Source organism: Amblyomma maculatum, chromosome 7, assembly GCF_055883805.1.
Source record: "Amblyomma maculatum isolate TAMU_Amacu chromosome 7, ASM5588380v1, whole genome shotgun sequence".
Lineage (NCBI taxonomy): Eukaryota > Metazoa > Arthropoda > Arachnida > Ixodida > Ixodidae > Amblyomma > Amblyomma maculatum.
In genome coordinates, this window is record NC_139350.1 from 58,056,142 (window position 1) to 58,077,307 (window position 21,166).

General features: G+C 45.6%; 2 protein-coding genes and 1 pseudogene across 2 annotated transcripts; all 3 read right to left on the bottom strand.

Annotated features, from left to right (window-relative positions):
* Window positions 1–233: 233 nt before the first annotated feature.
* LOC146183327 (uncharacterized) lies at window positions 234–1,856 on the bottom strand. Its single transcript, XM_084608355.1, has 3 exons — window positions 1,624–1,856; window positions 1,053–1,271; window positions 234–447 (listed from the first exon to the last, which is right to left on the bottom strand). Exons 1-3 carry the CDS (start codon window positions 1,815–1,817, stop codon window positions 234–236), a joined length of 627 nt encoding a protein of 208 aa, XP_084464481.1. The 5' UTR covers window positions 1,818–1,856.
* Window positions 1,857–8,684: 6,828 nt separating this feature from the next.
* Window positions 8,685–10,324, bottom strand: LOC146183328 (uncharacterized; annotated as a pseudogene).
* An 8,549-nt stretch (window positions 10,325–18,873) lies between these two features.
* LOC146183329 (THAP domain-containing protein 2-like) lies at window positions 18,874–20,901 on the bottom strand. Its single transcript, XM_084608356.1, has 4 exons — window positions 20,832–20,901; window positions 20,557–20,750; window positions 19,489–19,599; window positions 18,874–19,185 (listed from the first exon to the last, which is right to left on the bottom strand). Exons 1-4 carry the CDS (start codon window positions 20,899–20,901, stop codon window positions 18,874–18,876), a joined length of 687 nt encoding a protein of 228 aa, XP_084464482.1.
* Window positions 20,902–21,166: the final 265 nt, after the last annotated feature.

Sequence of the window (21,166 nt, forward strand, 5' to 3'; positions counted from 1 at the left end):
AATCGCAGGTACTTTATTTTTTGTGGTTAGTTTTTACATGTAACTGCTGTGGTATATAGTCCAATACAACTGAAGGAAAAAGTGGCATGAGCTTATATGGCACAGTGCTTTTGCTTCTTGTGCAGCCACTGCGATGAATCACAAAGATGTGCATGCAAATTTTCATTGAATGTTTTTTGGTTATTTTTCTTTGTAAATTCCACGTGTGTTCCTGCTTCTATGAGTACTATGTTCTATTCAAGTACACTGCATCTGAATAGAAGTGAGTCATTTTCGTTTGGAAATTTTTCTTTAATACTCGAGGTACCTAAAGCCACAGTATTCTTCTGAAGGGAATGTGTCACGTATGGTCCTAACCACACAGCTCGACAGGACAGTTCGGTTGTTTTTCCAAGGCAGTGCCACACCCACCGCACGAACTGCCGGTATGCTGTGTAGCTGTAGCGGCTGAAAAGTGGACACTATCATTTGGCTGAGCAATGTATGCTAATACTGTGCATTGATTTATTTATTTCAGAATACCCAAAAAGAGACTGATGAAAAAGCATGCTTACAGAAAACTACAAACCAAAACAAGCATGCTCGTCATTTGTTGGAAAAAAATCTACATCTAAATCTACATTACATCAACTATATAAGGAAAAGATAGCCACAAAATATATACCAAGCAAGAAAATGCTTTTCATTAATATGAAGCATGTGAATTTGTGCCAGGCAATTATATCGCTATACTATATGTCAATTGCATTTCCTGAAAGCCAAGCAATATTGTTAAAAAAATACTGATGAATAAAAGCATTCGTTGTAATAGGTTCGCGTTATGCGATTTTTTTTTGCACATCAGAAAAAGTGCCCATAGAAATGGGAACAGGTAAGATACCCAAAAATAACTATCGAAATCCATTTTGCACTCTGCAGAGAGACCGCAACCAAAGGGGCAGGGTGTCCCTACCTATACCCCCTTCCCCCGCTCACACAATGAAAATCGGGTCAGTGTGCTCTCGATATTGCTGACGCCAAACACATGCCGCATGCAGCCAGTTTTACGTTACCTGTGGATGTCTATCGCCTGCACGATACCTGGCCGAACTTCCGCCAGGACATAATAAGCGACCTCCACGGCGGGGATATCGAGGCACGCTACCCCGAAAGTGCGGTGTTCTGTTACGCAGTAGGCTCCTTCGGGCAACAAGGTGACCACGCACGGAATTTCGCGGTAGCATATCGATTCTACTGCCGTATCCATAACGCGGCAGTGGCCGCACTGGCACCTAAAAAGAAAAAAAGATGTCAATCGAAATGCTACAGGCCTGAGATCTTTTACTGATAGCTTTGTACGTATTAATGTCTGTATTCGCGAGATAAGCACAGCCCATATTTTAAAACCGCTTCAGCATGAGCAAACCAAACAGCATGCTTGCGGCCGTAGTTAAACATTTGCCAGGGTGGCCATTTTTGATGCTGTAGCATGCTGTACAATATTGTGCGCCTAACTGGCAAAAAAGTACGTATGCAGACTTTACTGTCTCCTTAACCTACAACGTTCACAGTACGTGCTAAAGGAATAAAAATATTCCGTACTTGATGGCCTGTTTCGAAGAAGTAATCTACAACATGTCTTACCAGTTGACATTTCCAACACGCCAACCCTCCAAGCTTTCGTCGCTGCTGTTGCTTTCTGCGTCGTCGCTTGAGTCACTGGCGAACGGGTCAAAGTCAAAGTGCCTCGCAATGTCACCGACATCCGCGTCATCGCCCGAAATAATTTCTAAACTGGAGCCTGAAGCACGGTGGTCTGAAGCGCTGCTTGACGACATTTTGGCCCACGTGCACTCGCAAGCATACGACAAACACTACCCGTGAGCGTCAGAAGAATGTGTGTTCACGTCATTACAAGTCTTGCCAGCAGGAGGCGCTAGTGTGGCGATCTCGTATCTTTAACGTCATCCCGCGCCGGTGCTCGGAGAGACTGAAACCGAAACTGGTCTCGATAAATGCACTGATAAATAACTGAGCTGTGCAGGGGTTTTTCGAGCTACAGTCCCTCGGTTTTGGAGCATGGTTGTGGATCGATTAAAGCAATAATCACGATACCGAAAAGGGGCGTGTCTATACTCTTTAAAAATGTTTTTTCTTAAAGCTAACCAATCACTGCGATGTCTTTAGTAAAGGCGATACATGTGACGATCAACTTTTCCTTTTTCAGTGTGTAAAAAATAATTAGGTGTTTTTTCTCCAATAGTCTGCGCAGAATTAACCCCCTGTGTCAAGGCTGTTAAGCGTAGTAAATTGGAGTACGGATCTGGTATGCAGGTGATTCCTGTGAACTGTGCACTTGACATGATTTGTCCCATTACTACTTTTGTATAGAATCAAATTCTCCCTGCAAGTGTCTTTCCACAGGCAATCCAGAATGCATGTGTAGTTTCTGCTTTTAAATAAAGAGATATGAAGATTTCCAAAACAATCGTCCAGTCTTTATACTACCTGTATTTTTTACAGGCACAGCCGCCCTGATTTTTAACAATATAGCGCGAGCATCGACCAAACTGCTGGTCAGCACCTTACAACGGCGATAAGCGTGCAACACGGCGGGAGTTCGTGCATGCGCAAGAATGGGGAACGTCGCAAACAGATATTGTGACAGGGCGTGTGTCTTTGTGATCCGAACAGCGTAGCAGAAGACGCTCTCTCTTCGTGCGCGTGCGCGAACTCTCGCCGTGTTGCACGCTTATCACTGTTATAAGGCGCTGAGCAGCAGTTTGGTCGACGCTCGCGCTATATTGTTAAAAATCAGGGCGGCTGTACACAAAGAATATTGCACATGAAAATTCTATCGTTTCTATCTCATCATAATCTTCGGGGTGATTATCAGCTTGGTTTCATAAAAAATCTAAACAGCTCTCTTAACAGGCGAAGAAATCATCATTGAATCATCTAGCAAAAAACGTTGTGCTGGGAATCTGTTTTGATTGTTTAAAGGTTTTGATCTGGTCAAGCACACTACCCTCATTCCAGAATTACGCAGACAGGGCATCGGTGAAGCCCACCATGAGCTACTTATACCTTATCTGAGCAACAGAGCATAGTACGTTGAAATAAATAACATTATTAGCTTTTCTGCAATCAGCTCGCGTCGCCGTTCCAGAAGGTAGCATACTCAAATCGCTGTTAATTGTTTGGTTGGTTTGGTTCATAGGGTTTATCGTCCCAAAGCGACTTAGGCTCTGAGAGCGCCCGTAGTGGAGAGCTCAAGAAATTTCGAATAAATGATGTTCTTTAACATGCATTGGCAACGGACAGCACACGGGCGCCTTGCTTTTCACCTCCATGAAAAAGCAGCCACCGCGGCTGAGATTCTATCCCGCATCCTTGGGTAGAGCTGTCCAACGCCCTAACCAATGCGCCACCGCTGCGGGGATTCTGTTATTTTTATTTGGGCCAGAGCCTTTTTAGGCTCATGGAACGAAACCCCGTGCGCGAGAGTTGTGCGCGAGATCTGTCATCGCCTTTTATTAAGAGACGTTGGATCTGTGCGCGAGGTGTGTTATCCTTGTCTGGCGTTCTTGCCGTCTGCAATCCCCCACTTGAACGTGGGCCAAGGAACGCCACACGACGTGAGCGATGGTGTGCCGTCCAAACTCACACTTGCCGGAGAAAGTGTGATGGATACAGCGCCTTTCCTTTCCTGTAAAGCAATCATTATTAGATGTAGCACTGCAACGAACGCAGATAAGAGGCGAGGCAAGCAACGAGAGGCAAGTGATAGGAGAGGAAAGGTAGGCTTTCGCCATTCTTCTCTTAATAGACATCTAAGAGACCCTCTATTTTTTATATCAATGGTATATCACTTTGTGCACCTATAGAAAGTCCAATTCCAATGCTGGCAATATCAAATATTTCTAGCCGAAAGCAGGGTGGCCAATTTGGAGGAGCGATAACATATGGCGCCTCAAGACTAAGATGCGTGGGGAAAAGGAAACTACTTAAAAATAAATGCTAACAAAACAAAAGCTGCGCTTTACATGCCGAAACGAGTGAAATTATGGGATGATATGTACCCTTAGCAGCCGACGAAGTTCAAGTTATATATGTAAAAGTACTGGGAGTAGAATATTCAATGCTCTTTAAATGGGATGACCATATAGATTGCGTGTAATCTAAAGCAGCGTCAGCCGTTAGCGCTGTAGCGTGTAGCGCCCCTCGCACCGCGATCTGGTGGCAAGACGCTGCTCGCGCGCCGACCAAGGAGCAAGAAGTTGGCACTAGGTGCCGCAGCGCGAGGACTGCAATAAAAAACAAATATTGATCGAATCCGCGCTGCTCCTACATTGTTTCACTGCAGCAATGCAGGCGTGCTGATCCATGTTCGGCTGTCATCAACAAAGTGAAGTTTTACACGCAACTTTTAATCACGACTGTGCCCTGTGCTGCCGCGCTGGGCCACGAATATTACATATTTCTTGCTCGTTACATCGGCCTGTCGTATGAAGATGTATGCAATGCACTTCTGGTAGTGGCTTGAAGTAGGTTGTTGATAATTGTTATCCCGAGAAATCCACGCGTAAACATTGGCAATCTTTGTGATTTCTTAGCGTCGACTTCAAACTCGCCGCAGATCAGGTGAGCGTCTTGTGCCCGCGAAATGTATGTGCTCACAGTCGCGGGGTTCATAAAAGTCGCAGCCATGAATTTTTTATGTCATTTTGGGCCGTGTTTGGAGAAATGTGTATACGCGCTTTCACCACGTCTCATCAGCCGACATTGCAACTGACAGCAAACATGTCTCCGCAAGTGAGCTTTGGCCTTTGGACAGTTTTACTGCTGTGAGTACACGTTTTCTTTGCACCTTTCGTAAATGGCGCCGTCACGAGCTTTACTGTCGTGTTATTTGATGGTGTCAGCAGAGACGAACTCTTGAAGTGCACAAACTAGCCATTTTGGTTTAATCGTGGTGGCGTAGAGACGTGCAGCCACTCTTTCGAAAAGTGACCGAAAACGCCCATGGTCGCACTGCACGCCCTTGAAGCTCTCTTATAGACTGACAATCGTGTGCCTTCGCACTGTGTTGTATTGTAGGTAGCAAATAAAAAAGACCGTTCGCAGTAACTGATGCGTCACTTGAGGTTATATTTAAGTAATACTTACTACAACGACACACGGCAATTTTTTTTAACTTTGAGACCACCAGGGAACCTATGGTTGTCCTGTAGCCTTGGTGTAAGGAACTTGCACTGTCAGAAGTGCAAGTATGAGCCGTTGTTTAGCAGGCTTAACATTTTAGGGAAGAGTCGGGATAAGATGGCGCGCGAAATTTTAGAGGCGTACTGGATACAGAAGAAAGAAGACAGATGTATTAGTGACGCTTCGTTGAGTCTACGTAGAAAAGAATCTTTTATTGAGCAATCCTCTTGAGTAATGCAAAGAACGAGTTTATTATCGGGCCTCAAGCTGTTATTCTTGGCCTAAAGCTGTTATTCTTGGACGCCTCTCACATATTGTGGCCATGGTAGTTTAAAGAATCTTTTCCCCTCAAGTACATGGAATTCGTGGCTTCGTAGACGGTGTCAGGTTAAAGTTTTTTTCAATACATAGGGATTTCACAAGTGATGTGTTGTGGATGGACATGTCTTAATGTACATGTGTGATGGTGGATATTAGTGTGTGACTATGTGACTATTTGGTGATCTTGGTACTGTCCAGCGTGGTATGAGTTTCTGGGCAAAGCAGAGGTGTGGAGAAACAAGACAGTGTAGAAATGGTGACTGTTGTAGCCGCGGCGAGCGAAGCAGAGGCAGAGCGACTAAGCAACATGTTTATTCGGCATGCTGGGCCGTACAGATTAAGAGACCCGCACGAGCGATCTGCGCGCTGACTTCTTAACAAGTGCCACGCTCCCCCTCTCGGCGTTGCCATTCACACACGTCACAGCATCCCGTGACACTACATACCAATCGCGCACAATGCGATCACATGATACTTCATTCCCTTTCCCCCTAACTGTTTTACACCAGCTCTATGGGGTATAACGATCAGGAGGCTTCCGAGACCGAGCACTGCGCCGAAGAGGTGGCGTGTCCGGAGGTGGCGCATGCTCCCGGAGCGGTGGTGCAGGCAGCGTGGACCTTGCAGGCGAACTGGCGTTCTGTCCCCGCAACGTAGATGCTTGGGCAGGCTGTGGTGCTGAGGAATCCTGTGGCTCAGACGTATCTAAGGAAGGGGTCTTAGTAAACGACTCTGCCGTTACAGAATCAGGCAGTGAACTAGGCACAAAAGGATACACAGTTGGCCCGGATTCAACACTTTGAAACGAACACGCACGTAGGTTGTCAGCATGCACAAACCTCTGTTCCTGCCCTATTCTAACATTGTAGATGGATGTACTGCACCGCTGTTCAATAACGCCTCGCAACCACTTCGATTCCCCAGGACGTAGTCCTTGGACGAGCACATGGTCGCCTTCCTCAAATGATCTCCATGACCGCCCTCTCTCGTTAGCCTTCTCTTTCGTCTGGTAGAACCTGTCGTCCATACGTTTTTCCAAGTTCGGTTGGATAAAGGTCAGGCGTGTGCACGGCTTCCATGACAGAAACAATTCCGCGGGTGTCAGCCCCGTGGTTGCGGTTGGTGTGTTTCGGTACGTGAACAGAAATTGGTCAACCCGATGTTGCAAGGTTTTCTTGATCCCCGTTCTTCTCTCGTCGAGAACCTGTCGCAAAAGGTCCCGCTTAATGGTCTGTACGTACCGCTCTGCGCTTCCATTTGATGCGGGGTGGTACGGTGGCGTCCTGGTATGCCGCAACCCATTCCTGCGGAGAAAGTCTGCGAAATTCTTGGCACAGAACTGTGGACCATTGTCCGTAACTACTTCTTCTGGCAGGCCGTAGGACGCAAAGACACTCCGCAGCTTTCCAATGGTCTTCTCGGTAGAGGTGGATGGCATGACGAACACTTCTGTCCACTTGGAATGCACATCCACTAGGACTAGGAGCCACTGGTTATCGGTAAAAGCAAAGTCCAGATAGATTGTTTGCCATCTGCGAGTTGGCCAACCCCAAGTTATCAGTGGAATACGTGGCGGAGCATTTTGTGTTAACTGACACGTGTCACAGCTTTTCACAATCTGCTCAATGTCCTCCGTGAGCTGAGGCCACCACACAAAGCTACGGGCGAGCATTTTCATGCGCGTCATCCCGGGGTGTCCTTCGTGCAAAAGATGCAACACCTGTTTGCACCACCCACGAGGTATAATCACTCGATTTCCCCATGTAACACACTGCTGATCTACAGATAGCTCATGTCGACGAATTAAATAAGGCATTAACTCATCATCTTTAACATGCGGCGGCCAACCACTCATAGTATAACACAGCACTTTCGACAATACTCTGTCAGTTCGAGTGCACTTCTGAATTTCAACAGCAGACAATGGCACTTCATCAACAACTGAAAAGAAACGTGCATAATCCGAGACATCATTGTGATTTGCAAGTGGTAACCTTGAAAAACCGTCAGCATTTCCAACCTCTCGACCTTTGCGGTAAACCCAACGATAATCGTACGCTGCAAGCAGTAAAGCCCAGCGCTGCATGCGGGCTGCTGTCATCACTGGTACGGGCTTACCATGAGCGAGCAAGCCTACCAATGGCTGATGGTCGGAGTAAATCTCAAAGCGATGCCCGAACAGATATTTGTGGAACTTTTTCAGCCCAAAAACAACAGCCAAGGCTTCTTTTTCGATGTGAGCATACCCCTGCTCTGCTTTACTTAACGTTCTGGAAGCATAGGCAATTGGCCTTTCGTCGCTTCCAATCTTATGAAAAAGAATGGCTCCTACGCCGTAAGCCGAAGCGTCGCACACTAGTCCTATCGGCTTTTTCTGGTCGTAGTATGTCAGCACATTGCTTTGTGTCAACCAGCTCTTACTTTCTTGAAACGCTTGCTCAGCTTCCTGTGACCACTGAAATCCCTTTTCTTTTTTTAGAGCATTATACAGAGGCTTAAGCTTAGCTGACATGTTCGGTACAAACTTCCCGTAGAAGTTAATCAAGCCCAGGTAAGCTCGCAACTGTGCCGCATCTTTTGGACTTGGTGCCTCTTTTATCGCTTTCACCTTTTCACCTGATGGCCGAACGCCCTTGTCGTCCAAGAATGTGGCCTAGGTAAGAGACAGATGTCTGAAAGAATTTACACTTTTCCTTTTGCAATCGCATGCCTCTTTCTAGAAAACGTGCCAACACCCTTTCCACTCGATGAAAACATTCGTCAAATGTTGAACCTGCGATAAGCACATCATCCAAGTAGCAGCTTACCCGCTCAAGCCCTTTTAACACATCATCCATGACAGACTGGAAAATAGCAGGTGCACTTGTGATGCCATAGGGCAAGCGCGTGTACTTGAAAAAGCCCCAGGTGTGTATTGACAATCACCATTGATTGTGCCTCCGGATGCAGTTCCAGCTGTTGGTACGCAGTCGACAAATCAAGCACTGTGAAATACTTGCATCCTGACAACTTTGCAAACAAATCTTCCATCACGGGAAGTGGATAATGGTCAGTTCGCAGGCACGGATTCAATGTAACCTTGAAGTCCCCACACACTCTGACTTTGTTGTTCGCCTTAGGCACAACAACTAGGGGCGTCGCCCAGTCGCTTTTCTGTACAGGGACTAACACTCCCCTGTTCACAAGAGACTGCAATTCAAGTGACACGGTTTCCCTAAAAAAAATGGCACCTGTCGCGCTTTGCAAAATACGGGGTTGCTCCCCTCCTTCAAAACCAGCCTGACTGGACTACCTTTGATCAGCCCCAGAGTGGGCTCGAACACCTTTGCGTACTTCTCAAGTAGCTCCGCAACTTTGTCCAAACACACGCCATGCACACTTGACCAGTGTAGCTTAAGAGCCTCCAGCCAGTCACGTCCTAGCAACGCAATGTCGCTATTGTTGTCGGTTTTAACGACAATGAGCGGAAGTTGCTTGCACTGACCATTATGTTCGACTGGAACCGTCAACTTCCCTGTGACTGTTAGCGGCGACCCACCGTATGTCCTCAGCTTTATGTGGCAAAGCTCTTTAGGTAGACTGGGCCACGATTTCCTGTATAGCGTTTCTGGCACAATGGAAACAGACGCACCCGTGTCTATTTGCATGTTAACATCCTTCTTGGCTACCTTGAGACAGATTTCATAATGCCCTGGGCGTTCTGCACAAGAATAGACATTGTACAACAACACTTGGTCACAATTCGCGTCCTCCACAGCTACCGAATTAGCCGCGTCTCTAGACTTGAACTTGCACATTTTCGCCAAGTGTCCGTAACGCTTGCATGCACGACAACGATACTTGCGAAATTTGCAGTTCGATGCTTCGTGCGCTGAGCCACACCGAAAACAGACCGGCGATTCAGACACTCGGTCCCTTGCTAGTCCTGCACCGGTTGAAAGCTGCTGCTGGCGTTTCCCACCGCCTGGCTTATGACGTACGGCGTCGACTGTACCTTGCGTCCCGGTCGGTTGAAATTCCCGACTTTCCTTCCGCGCTAGCTCGATGCTTTTCGCAACGTCGCAGGCGTCCGAAAACGTCAACTTGCTTCTCTTCAGCAACTCTGCTTGCGTTGCGCTGTCGCAGAGGCCCACTACAAAGCGGTCTCGAAGAGCCTCATCGAGGAATTCCCCGAATTCGCATGAAGCTGCCAAACGCCTCAACTCCACTGCATATGCTGCTATGGACTCTCCCTGATGCTGGTACCGCCGATTAAACTTGAATCGTTCTGCGATGACCATGGACTTTGGGGTGAATGACTTCGCAGCACTTCTACGAGTTCCGCATAAGTCTTGTCCTCTGGCGTTTTAGGCTCTAGCAAAGTCTTCAGCGTCTTGTAAGCCCTCTTGCCTATTGCCGTAATAAACATCGAGACCTTGAGGTCGTCGCTCACCTGGGAGGCCTTCAGGAAGTGCTCGAACCTTTCCACGTAGGACCCAAAATCCTCGTCTCCGTTCTCGACGAACTGGTCGAAACTTCCAAGCGTTGCCATCCCTGTGCCTCGCCCAAACGCTCTCCACGAACGCCGGTGCTTCCACGCACGCCGCGATGAGTTTCACGCAGTACAGCAGGATCACGAACGCCGCGATGCGTTTTACGTAGTCCAGCGGGATCACGAACGCCGCGATGCGTTTTACGTAGTCCAGCGGGATCCCATCCTCGTCGCCAATTATGTTGTAGCCGCGGCGAGCGAAGCAGAGGCAGAGCGACTAAGCAACATGTTTATTCGGCATGCTGGGCCGTACAGATTAAGAGACCCGCACGAGCGATCTGCGCGCTGACTTCTTAACAAGTTCCACGCTCCCCCTCTCGGCGTTGCCATTCACACACGTCACAGCATCCCGTGACACTACATACCAATCGCGCACAATGCGATCACATGATACTTCACTGACTGCCTTGCTTGGACGATGTTTATATTCTTCGAGGAAGAACGTGCCAGTATCCCCTTGGCAAAGAAGAGGAAGATGAGAAGATGTACTTGAGTGTAGAAGAAGAGGAGTGGTGAAGAGGAAGTGTTTTCAGATCGTTATTACAGTTGGTAGTGTGCGCGTGTGTTGTGTCTCTTCTCTTGTGTTTGTGTTTGTTGCGCCACATTTCTGAATAGTATGCAGCACCAACTAGTCCCTCAAGCCGTTATTTTTAGATAGCTTTCTTGTACTGTGGGCCCTTTTATGTGTTCTCATCCTAACTACGCTCAAGTACATGTGCTCATCGCTCGGATCGCTTCTTCGACATGCCGGGCAAGATGCATTACCTTCTGTTTGCGAAAGGGTTTGGTTCCAGCAGAAGTGAGTGGTTTTTGCGGTGTGATTCAGCCGTCCGTTGGCCACGTTAAGAGGATTTGCGAATTTTGAAATCAGAGTTATGGAGGCAAATTCGGATTTTCAAAGACTCGATTCGTATTATATGTTACACAATACACCCTGCGTGGGTTGCGGGAAGAAAATTGAAGACAACATGGCGTCTAGTGACCCAGACAACAGAGTTTTTGTGGCTACGTTATGTGGCTTTGTTGCCAAGAAAAATGGAAAAGCATAATGCAAAGCCTAGGCTGCTGGTTGTTTTGGGGGATATCTCTATTCCAGAAAAAGTTGCTGATACCCTAAAGAAGGGCCCGAAATATAGTGTACCGCCCAAGATTCCAGCTTGTGAGCTTCTGTCCTTCAACAGAAAGATAGCGGATAAAGCTGGTGAAGATCGGGACCGATGCTTACTGGATGGACTTGATAGTATTACGAGGACGTCTGGGAACAAGGACAAGGTACCAAAGGAATGTACTGCAGAAGTGGTGAAGTTTTTTCAAAGGAAGAATCTTCGATTACTTCAAACGGACAAAGAAGGGGGTTTTGCTGTGATACCGGCTGGACTATTTGAAGAGAAGGCCACAATTGCAATTGAGAAAAATTTCGTTAAAGTGAAGAAGAAAGTTTGCAGAACAAAAGCTATTGCGTTATGTAATGATATGCAGCTAACCAGGTTGGTAAAGGGGATTAGTGATTGCAAGAACGCTTGTTTGGATGTGTTTTTCACTGTTAAGACTCATAAACCGGACTCGCCTTTCAGATGTATTGTCAGTGAACGTGATGCGTGGCAGCAGCAGATCAGCCGGTATCTTCTTAAACATTTAAAAGGTTTGGAGGTTCATGATCCCTTTGCTACTAAGAATTCTTTTGAAGTGATCAATTTTTAAAAGATCAAACCAATCTTGGGTACTTTTTTTTCTATTTATGTAGAGGATTTGTTCTATTCGGTGCCGCATTTAGAATTGTTTTAATCGGTGCGGGAATGCATTGAAAGTGATGACACTATAGACTTTCAGAACTCTGCTGGTGTCAATGTTGACAATTTTCTAGCCCTACTCGAGTTTTACCTTAAGTCCACTGTTGTGTCGTTTGGGACCGATATGTATGTGCAGACAAGGGGCATTTGTATAGGGTCATGCGTTGCCCCAGTTCTATGTAACATCTTTTTATCTTCTGTTGACAGAGCAATTTATACATCCCTTAATGGTTCAGGTTTTAAAATATTTTGATATGTTGATGATTTCTTAGTCATTGTGGATAAGGGCTCTGCAGTGATTCAAAGTGTGGAAAGTGGTGTTCTTTCTATTTTTAAGATACAAGGAAAAGGACTTACGTTTACTCATGAGCTACCGGTGGACAACAAACTGCAGTTTCTTGATTTAAATATGAAAATTTGTGATAGGGAAGTGTGTTAGAAGTATTTTCCCAGGGCTAAAAAAGAGTTACTTCCATATGGTTCAGCCCATTCAAAGACTGTTAAAAGAGGGATAGCTTCCCTTTGTTTGGAGTCGGCCTTGTTAAAATCATGTGTACGTATGGCAGAGGAAAGCTTCAATAATCAATTACAAAGGCTTGAGGTGACTGGTTTCCCGGTTATGATTATTTGTGGGGTAGCAGAGTCTCTGCTTCAGAAAATGAAAGGGAAAAAAAGAACGGCAGATATGTTGAGAAATAAACGACCACAAGTGATCCCTTATATGCATAGAGTTGCACACTGCCTGAAAAAGGTGGCAGGTAGGTTGGAGGTGCCAGTTGTGTTTTCTGCCCCCAAAAAACTGGGTGGGTTATGTGCATTAATAGGGAGGAGAAATGAAGGACAATGCGAAAAGAAGCATGTAAAGAGTTTTATTGGATGTCGGGTGGGAGGTATTTATGAGATTCCACTAATGTGCGGTAAAGTATATATAGGGCAAACTGGAAGATGTATCAATGATAGAATGACGGAACACGAGAAATCCATAGGAAGGGGTCAAATTTACCTCTGCATTGTTTGAAGTGCAAGTGTGAGCCGTTGTTTAGCCGTTGTTTAGCAGGCTTAACAATTTAGGGAAGAGTCGGGATAAGATGGCGCGCGAAATTTTAGAGGCGTACTGGATGCAGAAGAAAGAAGACAGATGTATTAGTGAAGCTTCCTTGAGTTTACGTAGAAAAGAATTTACTTTTATTGAGCAATCCTCTTGAGTAATGCAAAGAACGAGTTTATTATCGGGCCTCAAGCTGTTATTCTTGGCCTAAAGCTGTTATTCTTGGACACCTCTCACGTATTGTGGCCATGGTAGTTTAAAGAATCTTTTTCCCTCAAGTACATGGACTTCGTGGCTTCGTAGACGGTAGCAGGTTAAAGTGTTTTTCAATACATAGGGACTTCACAAGTGATGTGTTGTGGATGGACATGTCCTAATGTAAATGTGTGGTGGTGGTTATTAGTCTGTGACTATGTGACTATGTGGTGATCTTGGTACTGTCCAGCGTGGTATGAGTTTCTGGGCAAAGCAGAGGTGTGGAGAAACAAGACAGTGTAGAATTGGTGACTGCCATGCTTGGACGATGTTTATGTTCTGCGAGGAAGAAAGTGCCAATATCCCCTTGGCAAAGAAGAGGAAGATGAGAAGAAGTACTTCAGTGTAGAAGAAGAGGAGTGGTGAAGAAAAAGTGTTTTCAGATCCTTATTACAGTTGGTAGTGTGCACGTGTGTTGTGTCTCTTCTCTTGTGTTTGTGTTTGTTGCGCCACACTTCTGAATAGTATGCAACACCAACTGGGCCCTCTAGTCGTTATTTGGAGAACCGAGAGGGACAATGGGAGTTGAAAATTTTGTCTTATTGATATGCATTGCTGCACCAAACCAGTTCGAAGCCCGACGCAGTAGGAGGTTGTTCTTCCTCGCTTTAGCTCCCGCAGCGCCATCATCTAAAATACCTGCGGACTCTCAAAATAAAGCTCTTGTTATATACCACGCTTTTATACACTGTTTTTGCAATATTGCAGCTTAATGTGATTGTCCACAGGGTAAAACGAATTTATTTAATTTACACCTGCTGCAGAAAAGAGTATTACGGAATGTTGCAAATACATCTTATTGCCATCCATCCAAAGAGCTTTTAATGCAGAAATACATTTAACGGCCACATTTTCAAGTCCCTCTGTCAGTCAAGGTTGCGTCCACAAAAGGCTACAGGAGAACCATAGGGGCCCTAGTGAGTTTCAGAAAAGTTTAAAATATTCCGTGCAATTTTTATTATTATGACTTTAAAAATTATGTCAAGTGAGCGAACAATAAATGCGAACGGTATGCAGAAGATAATCTGCGAGGGATTCTAGCGCGTGTGACGCGGAACCATAAATGTAAATTGGTTAATAAGAATAGAAAAGCGCAGTATCCGTCACACACTCCATGGACAGCAGTAGTGAGCTGTAATGGAAGGGAGGAGAGTGGGATTGGGAGAGAAAAGAAAGTTTTGCGGCGAAGAGCTCAGGAATAAATTCTAAAGCCTTGAAGTATTTAATGTGCACTGACATCGCACAGCACGCAGACGTATTTACGTTCCGCCTCTCTCGAAACGTGTCTGATGCATTCCAAGGGTACTGGAAGCATCCCTCATCATTTGCGGCGAATTTAATGACGACGCTAATTGTGGTGTCATTCTGATACGCACTGTGTGCGTATCAGAATGTGCGTAGCACAATTACCGTATGCTAAAGAGGGGAAGCCGATATGCGCTAGATATGCCCTATGCTTTCCTTTCCTTCACCCAGCTCTTACAGAAGCCATATGACCGTTTTGGCTGCATATACTACATGCGAAACATTAAAAAGGGTCATTCTTGGTCAGGATTCCATGAGCGTCTGTTTCCTTACCTGACACTAATCACAGTGGCAATGTTTCCAGAGTTCGTGCGCAGACTTCTTGGGGTCACAATTGTTGACCCTCTTCAAGCCACGACAAATAGTGCATCTTTCACTGATTACATCTTTGTACGACACGTCCATGCAACCAGCATGAATGGCTTATCTTCAGTTAGCACATACCGTTACTCACTGTCCTGCACGCGTGATTAGATATATGTTTCAACAAAAACTTTACTTTGCTTAAGTAAGACAACAGGGGTGAGTGCGCATGCATTCCTGCAGCGGAATAATCTAGGCGCAGCACGGACTACATCGCCATTTTTTTTTCTAAGTTTAGTGTACTTCCCGTGTTCTTCTTTGAGAAATGGATATCAACGTAATTTATATACCTCTAATAAGTATCGTTATTGGCCCTGCATCATTAAATTAAAACAACTGAGAGCGACATAAAAATGTTTTATTCCAGCGCCACGTACAATTGCGGTAAAAACATTGCTAGGGGCTTAACTCAGCTAAGCCAGGATATACGAAGCGAAATCAGTAGATGCTGTGAAGGATGCCGAATCATTTTTTTTTTTTTTTTTGTTCTTGTCGCACCTTGTTCTCCACCGCCTTGCGTCGTCGCTTTGCAAACCTCTCCTCGTTCTTCGGGAGTTCCCATTGGTCGTTTAGCTTTCTCAGCTTAATTATTTTTACGCGCCGCTACTTCACGGAGGCCGATGTCGGCAGGATAAGTAGATTCGGCTTGCAGGCGGGTGTAGCGAGCACTCGCACTAAGAGTTCTTGCCTCATCCAAGGCATAGCACTTCGGAGTATCCGCAATTCTCAGCTTATATAAACGCCTTCGCAAGCGAGCGGCTGTTCGACGGCTTATACCACTGATCTCCACTAGGGTTTTGCTGGATGGCGCATCGCCGCTTTGGGGTCCACGCGCCGACACGGCTGCCGGAAGTTTGTGTGCTTGTCCCGGAAGTCGCGCGTCTGCTGTTGTCATGGCTGTGGTTTTCAATGGTAGGATTGGCTTTTTTCTGCGTTTTGTTGCAATTATAACTGCAGGGTCCAAACTGACTATTGGAAAAACACGTAAGGAATAGTTAAAGGCGTAAACAATAATGTTTGAAGTATATCCTAGCTGTGCTGCCTATAAATACTAACAGTAGCTCGAACGAAATGCGCGGTCGTGTCGCTCAGCGGCTGATAAATGCAGCCAGTGCAACATACTTTACAGCACCGTGATTTACAGCTTACACCATGAAGTTGTCAACTGTTAACACAAATTCATAGCGTTTGTAGCGTCCTGCGCCTTTAAGGTAAAAATAACCTGTAATTCGACCAGGTTTCGCTCCAATATCTACGCAATACCTTGTTACTAAGTAGCATTTCAAAAGGTCCGCGAGTACTTTGCTTGCATTGCCGGCATTATAGGGATTTTCGAAGTGCAAAACAGTAGCGTACACATACAGTATTTACCGTTTTTTTTTTGAAGGGTGGGAGTTTGTCTTCCAGAGAAGTCTTGTTGAAATGTTGGATAGCAGAGAGAGGTTCCCCCACTAATCTTTGATTTATTGCATTAAGTGTTCGAAAATCGCTCTGTACTGTAGGCTGGACTGGATGCTTCATAACAAAACTATCTCCCCCAGTGCCATGTACCAAGATTTTAATGTATGCTGCAGAGCAGGTTGTCAAAAACTTTCTGCGGCACACTATGCTGTACTGCTAGATTCAGCTTTAAAATACCTATTTTTAAACCATCAAGCTCCAAAACCTGATGTGTTATAGTTACAGCCCTAAAAGGTAAAGTCTTCTTTTGCTGGACCAATACTAGCTGAGTGGCATATGGTGCACGGTATTTTGCGCTTTACCATACGGCACACAAAGCCAGCAATGTATCGGACAACATTTTTCAAGTAGGCAGACAATATAGGGAGGTTTACAACTTCGAGATCTAGTTCACTTTCACTGGGAAAATCAATTTATCAATTGTTGTCCCTTTACTAGTTGTGACTCGGGTTTTGAACAACTATAGGAGCAAACATCAACACACATAACTTACTTGTTTGAGGCTTTGAGTAGGAGCTAAATATGTATGGAAATAAAAACACGTTTATTTGACAAGAAAACTAGCAGTTTTTTCACATAACACATTACAACACTTCACCTAATTGGTGGTTGAAAAGCACCGACTTTGTCAAACGCTTGGGGATGTTTGGGCCATTCACCTTTGCTGTTGCTTGCTTTTCAGCGTGGTGCATTCTAATCTTTATGTAGCATCCAATGACACATTTCACCAGACGCACAAAATGATTCGAATCGGCAGCTGACTCAAACATGTGCTCGTGTATTTCCCGGTAAAGCTGCCCGAGCCGAGTTGTTGAGAGCTTATCCATGACCTTGGCTGTCAAGGTGCTATCGACATTTGGCTCTTTTGGAAGGCTGCCACCATTAACCTTCTGCTGGAGCCGAATGACTTTCTCGGCAACCTCACAGATGTACGCGGTAGAAGACGACGGCTTGGCAAGGCCTCCATGGTTCTTTCTGTTCAAGAGCGCTGAAGAACATGTCTCAGCAATAGTAGCTGAGTGGCATATGGTGCACTGGATTTTGAGCTTTACCATACGGCACACAAAGCCAGCAATGTATCGGACAACATTTTCCAAGTAGGCAGACAATATACGGAGGTTTACAATTTCGAGATCTAGTTCACTTTCACTGAGAAAATCAGCATGCTGCACGAGGTCTTCGGTGCCATTCAGTTTTGCTGCTGTCATGTCTAACTCATCAGCGCGAACATGGCTGGATACATACAGGATGCGTGTTTCATCGAAAGATGTGCAATTGCCTCCACCACCTTTGGTTTGGTTGCGGGTGACTAGCCGCTTGCACGCTGATACAAACTGAGCTGCTGTGGGGTTGTTATTCCATCCCCCTCTTGATCTCACAGCAGCAAAGAACAGTTCAATGTGGGCCTGGGAAAGCTTATAACTGAGAAGATAGCGCAACAGAGGAGCTCCACTCAGGAGGAGAGTGGATGCCAGGCATTTTATGCTCTCAATTGTGACAAGAAAGCCAAGAAATTGAGTTTTTCTAGGCGTCTTGAAGATAGGCGTGCCTATTACGTCAGTGAGCCCCTTTATGTAGGCCTTTGCTTCTTCAAAAAACATCATCCATGTTCCCTTGTCGGCAGGTTTGAGTGGGGCCTTAAAATTCTTTACAACAGGGTTGCGCGAATTGAAGAAGTCAAAAAGCCTGCCAAACAAGCGAATAAAATTCCCTGTTGATTCAGAGTGTTTGAACTGTGGGAGTTTTAAATCTCGGCAGAAGTCTATGGCGTCAGCTACACTGGAGCTCAAAGTTTGAACGGCGAGGTTGACTCATTTTTTGCCTATGCCAGTCAATGTGAGCAGCACGTAGTTTCGTAGCAGCATGAAGGCCTTCTTTCTCTTGTACGTCGTGCAGCTGGCGAATATAGTGCCATTGCACCAATCCTCCCGAGGCATCCCTCAGGCATTCAAGTGAAGCCAGAGCGTTTCTCACCAACTTCACCATGTGGCATGCGTCCAGAAGGCAGTACACCTTTTCATTTGTCAGAGGGTGGGGGAATGATGTGCACATTGCTGATTCATCCTCAAGTTTGGCACCCAAATCTTTGAGCATAGTAAACTTGCATCGCAGGCCATCACAAGTAAAGGATGTGATGTGCACTCCTATCTCGTGCAACTTGGAAAGGCATAACTTCACTATATTTGCACGTTCCTTTCCTGAGAGTCCATTAATCAGGAAATAACCACAGGGTATTTTCTAGTGTGAATATAGAGACACAAGCATGAAGACTAGTGCCTCAAATGCAACTGCATTGCTATTATCATCCAAATTGTTTCCAATGTCAACATAGCCTCTAAACTTCTTTCCGTCCCATTCAAGGTGCTTCCTGATTGCCATTTCTCAACAACACGATTGCAAAAACGTTCTTTGTTGTTGTTCTTGGCGTCTTTGGCTTTTGATTGGACAGCCTTCAGGGCTTCACCAGTGAAGCCAGGTTCACCATTCACAGAACTATACTACTTGGTAATTGTCGATGGATGTGGCAGCGCACAACCAAACGTTTCTCTCACGTAGTTGTAAGCTTTTGTCGAATAAAACTGCAGTGTAAGCGCGAACATGCGCAACATAGGGGGTTATTTTTCCCGGCTGTACTTCGCACACTTATCACCTTCTGCTGGTGCATGTTTCAAAAGGCGTAGTATAATCTCCAGCGGTGCGCCTGAAAAACATATTTCAAGCATTGCAGAGGCATCTTCTGTAACTAGGTTCTTCTTTTTGAGGTCACTCATTATCTCAGTAAATGTGCACACCTTTCTCAGTCGGCGCTCTCGTTCAAGGCTCAGCTTCATATTTCTGATGACACCATCGACTGAGTCTACACAAGAATCCATTTCCCTCTTTAGAGTTTTAGGAGACTCAAAGATGGCGTAGCTGTTCTCGGAGAGCTGTAAATAAACACAGGCAGTTAAAGCTTCTGCAGGCGAAATGTACAGAAGATCATGCAAGCTGAAAGCAAACACCATCTAGCGACACACAAGCATCACAGCCAAGTAGTGCTGGTATGATATTTCAGCCCACCAGGCATAAATCTTCCGTTATGTGGCTTTTGCATAGAATTTCTTCTCTTTACGAACGCTTTCAATATGCATAAAGGTATTTTTCGTTTAATAAAAATGTCTCAATAATAACTACCGAGAAGGGACAAATTGTATGAATTTGTATTACGGTGAAGTGACAAAAATACTTACAATAAATGAGTTGTCCTTAATTCGTGCATCATTGCTAGTTATTGGCTCATCCTCTGGTGTTGTGTCCTCAGCAGGGGCCCTTTCTTTTGGTGGTTTTCTTGGAGTCGTTTTCTGAAAGAGCCATGTGAATGGTGCTTACTTCTTACCAAGACTGCAAAACAGTAAAACCGTCATGCTGGCCACAACAACACAAATGTGTAAAATAGTGTGATAACACAAGTATTTGTGTACCTACGGTAAGGTGCAGACTATGTGAAAAGTTTCGCAAAATGAATAAAATACACTAGAAGTCTGAATCATCACCATTGTGTGCATCTCATGACGTTTCTTTCTTCACAATGTAATGCCGCTTTAGTTCAAATTGGCCAGATTATGGACTCAATTGACTGCAATCTGCGGGCCATTCGAGAGAAGACTACCAAGGAGGTCACGCACAAGCTTTTTGTAGAACAAAAACAATCTACTTTTATGCAAAACCTCAGGTCTTTTAGAATGACGGCCTGTGGGGAAAGTTTGTTCATAACCTGAAAACCACTACGGCGGAAAGAAGGCATAAGAAAGCAAAAGACACCGCATGCGCAAAAAAAAGTGCGCATGTGGTATCTTTTTCTTGTGTCATCTTTGCACCGTAGTGGTCTTTAAATCCGCCAGTACATTCATCAGCATGCTTGTCGAGAGCTTTGGAGTGGTGTGCTGTGGAAGAAAGTGAAATCCTGGCTCAGGTGCTCCCATCCTGAGATACTGAAATCGGCCAGGCAATTTGTGCATTTATGCACTCACTCCAGAACTGTCCTGGAAACCGAGTACGTGAACAAAATGTTCACTTCGCTTGTGCGGCATTGGGGAGTTCCAGCGTTCTATACAAGAATTCTGACCACTGCCCCCAGGGCGAGAGAATGCGACGGCGCAGCTTTGTTCCAGTTTCATTTGTTATGGAACCTATGTATCGCCTTCAACGGATGCCACAACCGCGCGACTCGCCCCAAGGTCTGCAGATATTTTGGCTGGCTAAGAAAACAGTGTGGGAACGGCGTCGCATAGCAGCCACAATTGTGCGGCTCGTCCTACCTTCTGCAGATGTTTTGGGAAAGAAAGCAGCGTGGGAACTGCGTCACGTAGCAGATGTGTCCTTGCTCCCGTTCGATCAAAGCAAGACATCTCGAAGTGGTCGCTACAGAGTCTGCTGCCAGGAAATGGTGTCCATTTATCTCTCTTTAGGTTCACGACCCACCGCTGATACAGTGGGTCGTGAACCTGCGCAAGAGGAACACAACCTCTACGCATGACAAGCGGTCGCGTTTTCATTGTGTGCTGCATAAAGTAAGCATAAATGCGCAATACTTACGCATGCAACGTTTTCCTAGGGGACTTCTCCGGCCTGCTGGTGCAGTTTATAGAGCAACAAGCAGGCATTTTCGTTGAAAAAAAATGGCGACGAAATGGCAGCTACCACCATGTAAACATAGTGGCCATTTGCTTGTCTTCCGGGATAGGACCAGAACTTCCGGTAGCCGTGCGACGGTGTGCTCAAAGCGCCATTCAGTAACCCCTAGTGGAGATCAGTGGCTTATACCCCCCGCTAAAGCGCAGCTGCCGAAGAGCATTGCGCATGCGCAGTAAGGCACATAGATAAGTGGGGATGTCGCGCGCGGCGCTCAGCGGAGACCGGCGATATGTA

Excerpts from the sequence above, each read along its gene's own strand:
- LOC146183327 (XM_084608355.1), bottom strand. The coding sequence starts at position 1,817 with ATGTCGTCAAGCAGCGCTTCAGACCACCGTGCTTCAGGCTCCAGTTTA. Across the intron at positions 1,272-1,623 it reads CGTGTTGGAAATGTCAACTG|GTGCCAGTGCGGCCACTGCC; the intron begins GTAAGACATGTT and ends TTTTCTTTTTAG. Across the intron at positions 448-1,052 it reads CAGGCGATAGACATCCACAG|CCGCTACAGCTACACAGCAT; the intron begins GTAACGTAAAAC and ends TCCACTTTTCAG.
- LOC146183329 (XM_084608356.1), bottom strand. The coding sequence starts at position 20,901 with ATGCCTGCTTGTTGCTCTATAAACTGCACCAGCAGGCCGGAGAAGTCC. Across the intron at positions 19,600-20,556 it reads TCCCAAAACATCTGCAGAAG|AAAACGACTCCAAGAAAACC; the intron begins GTAGGACGAGCC and ends TGGCTCTTTCAG. Across the intron at positions 19,186-19,488 it reads TTAAGGACAACTCATTTATT|CTCTCCGAGAACAGCTACGC; the intron begins GTAAGTATTTTT and ends GTTTATTTACAG.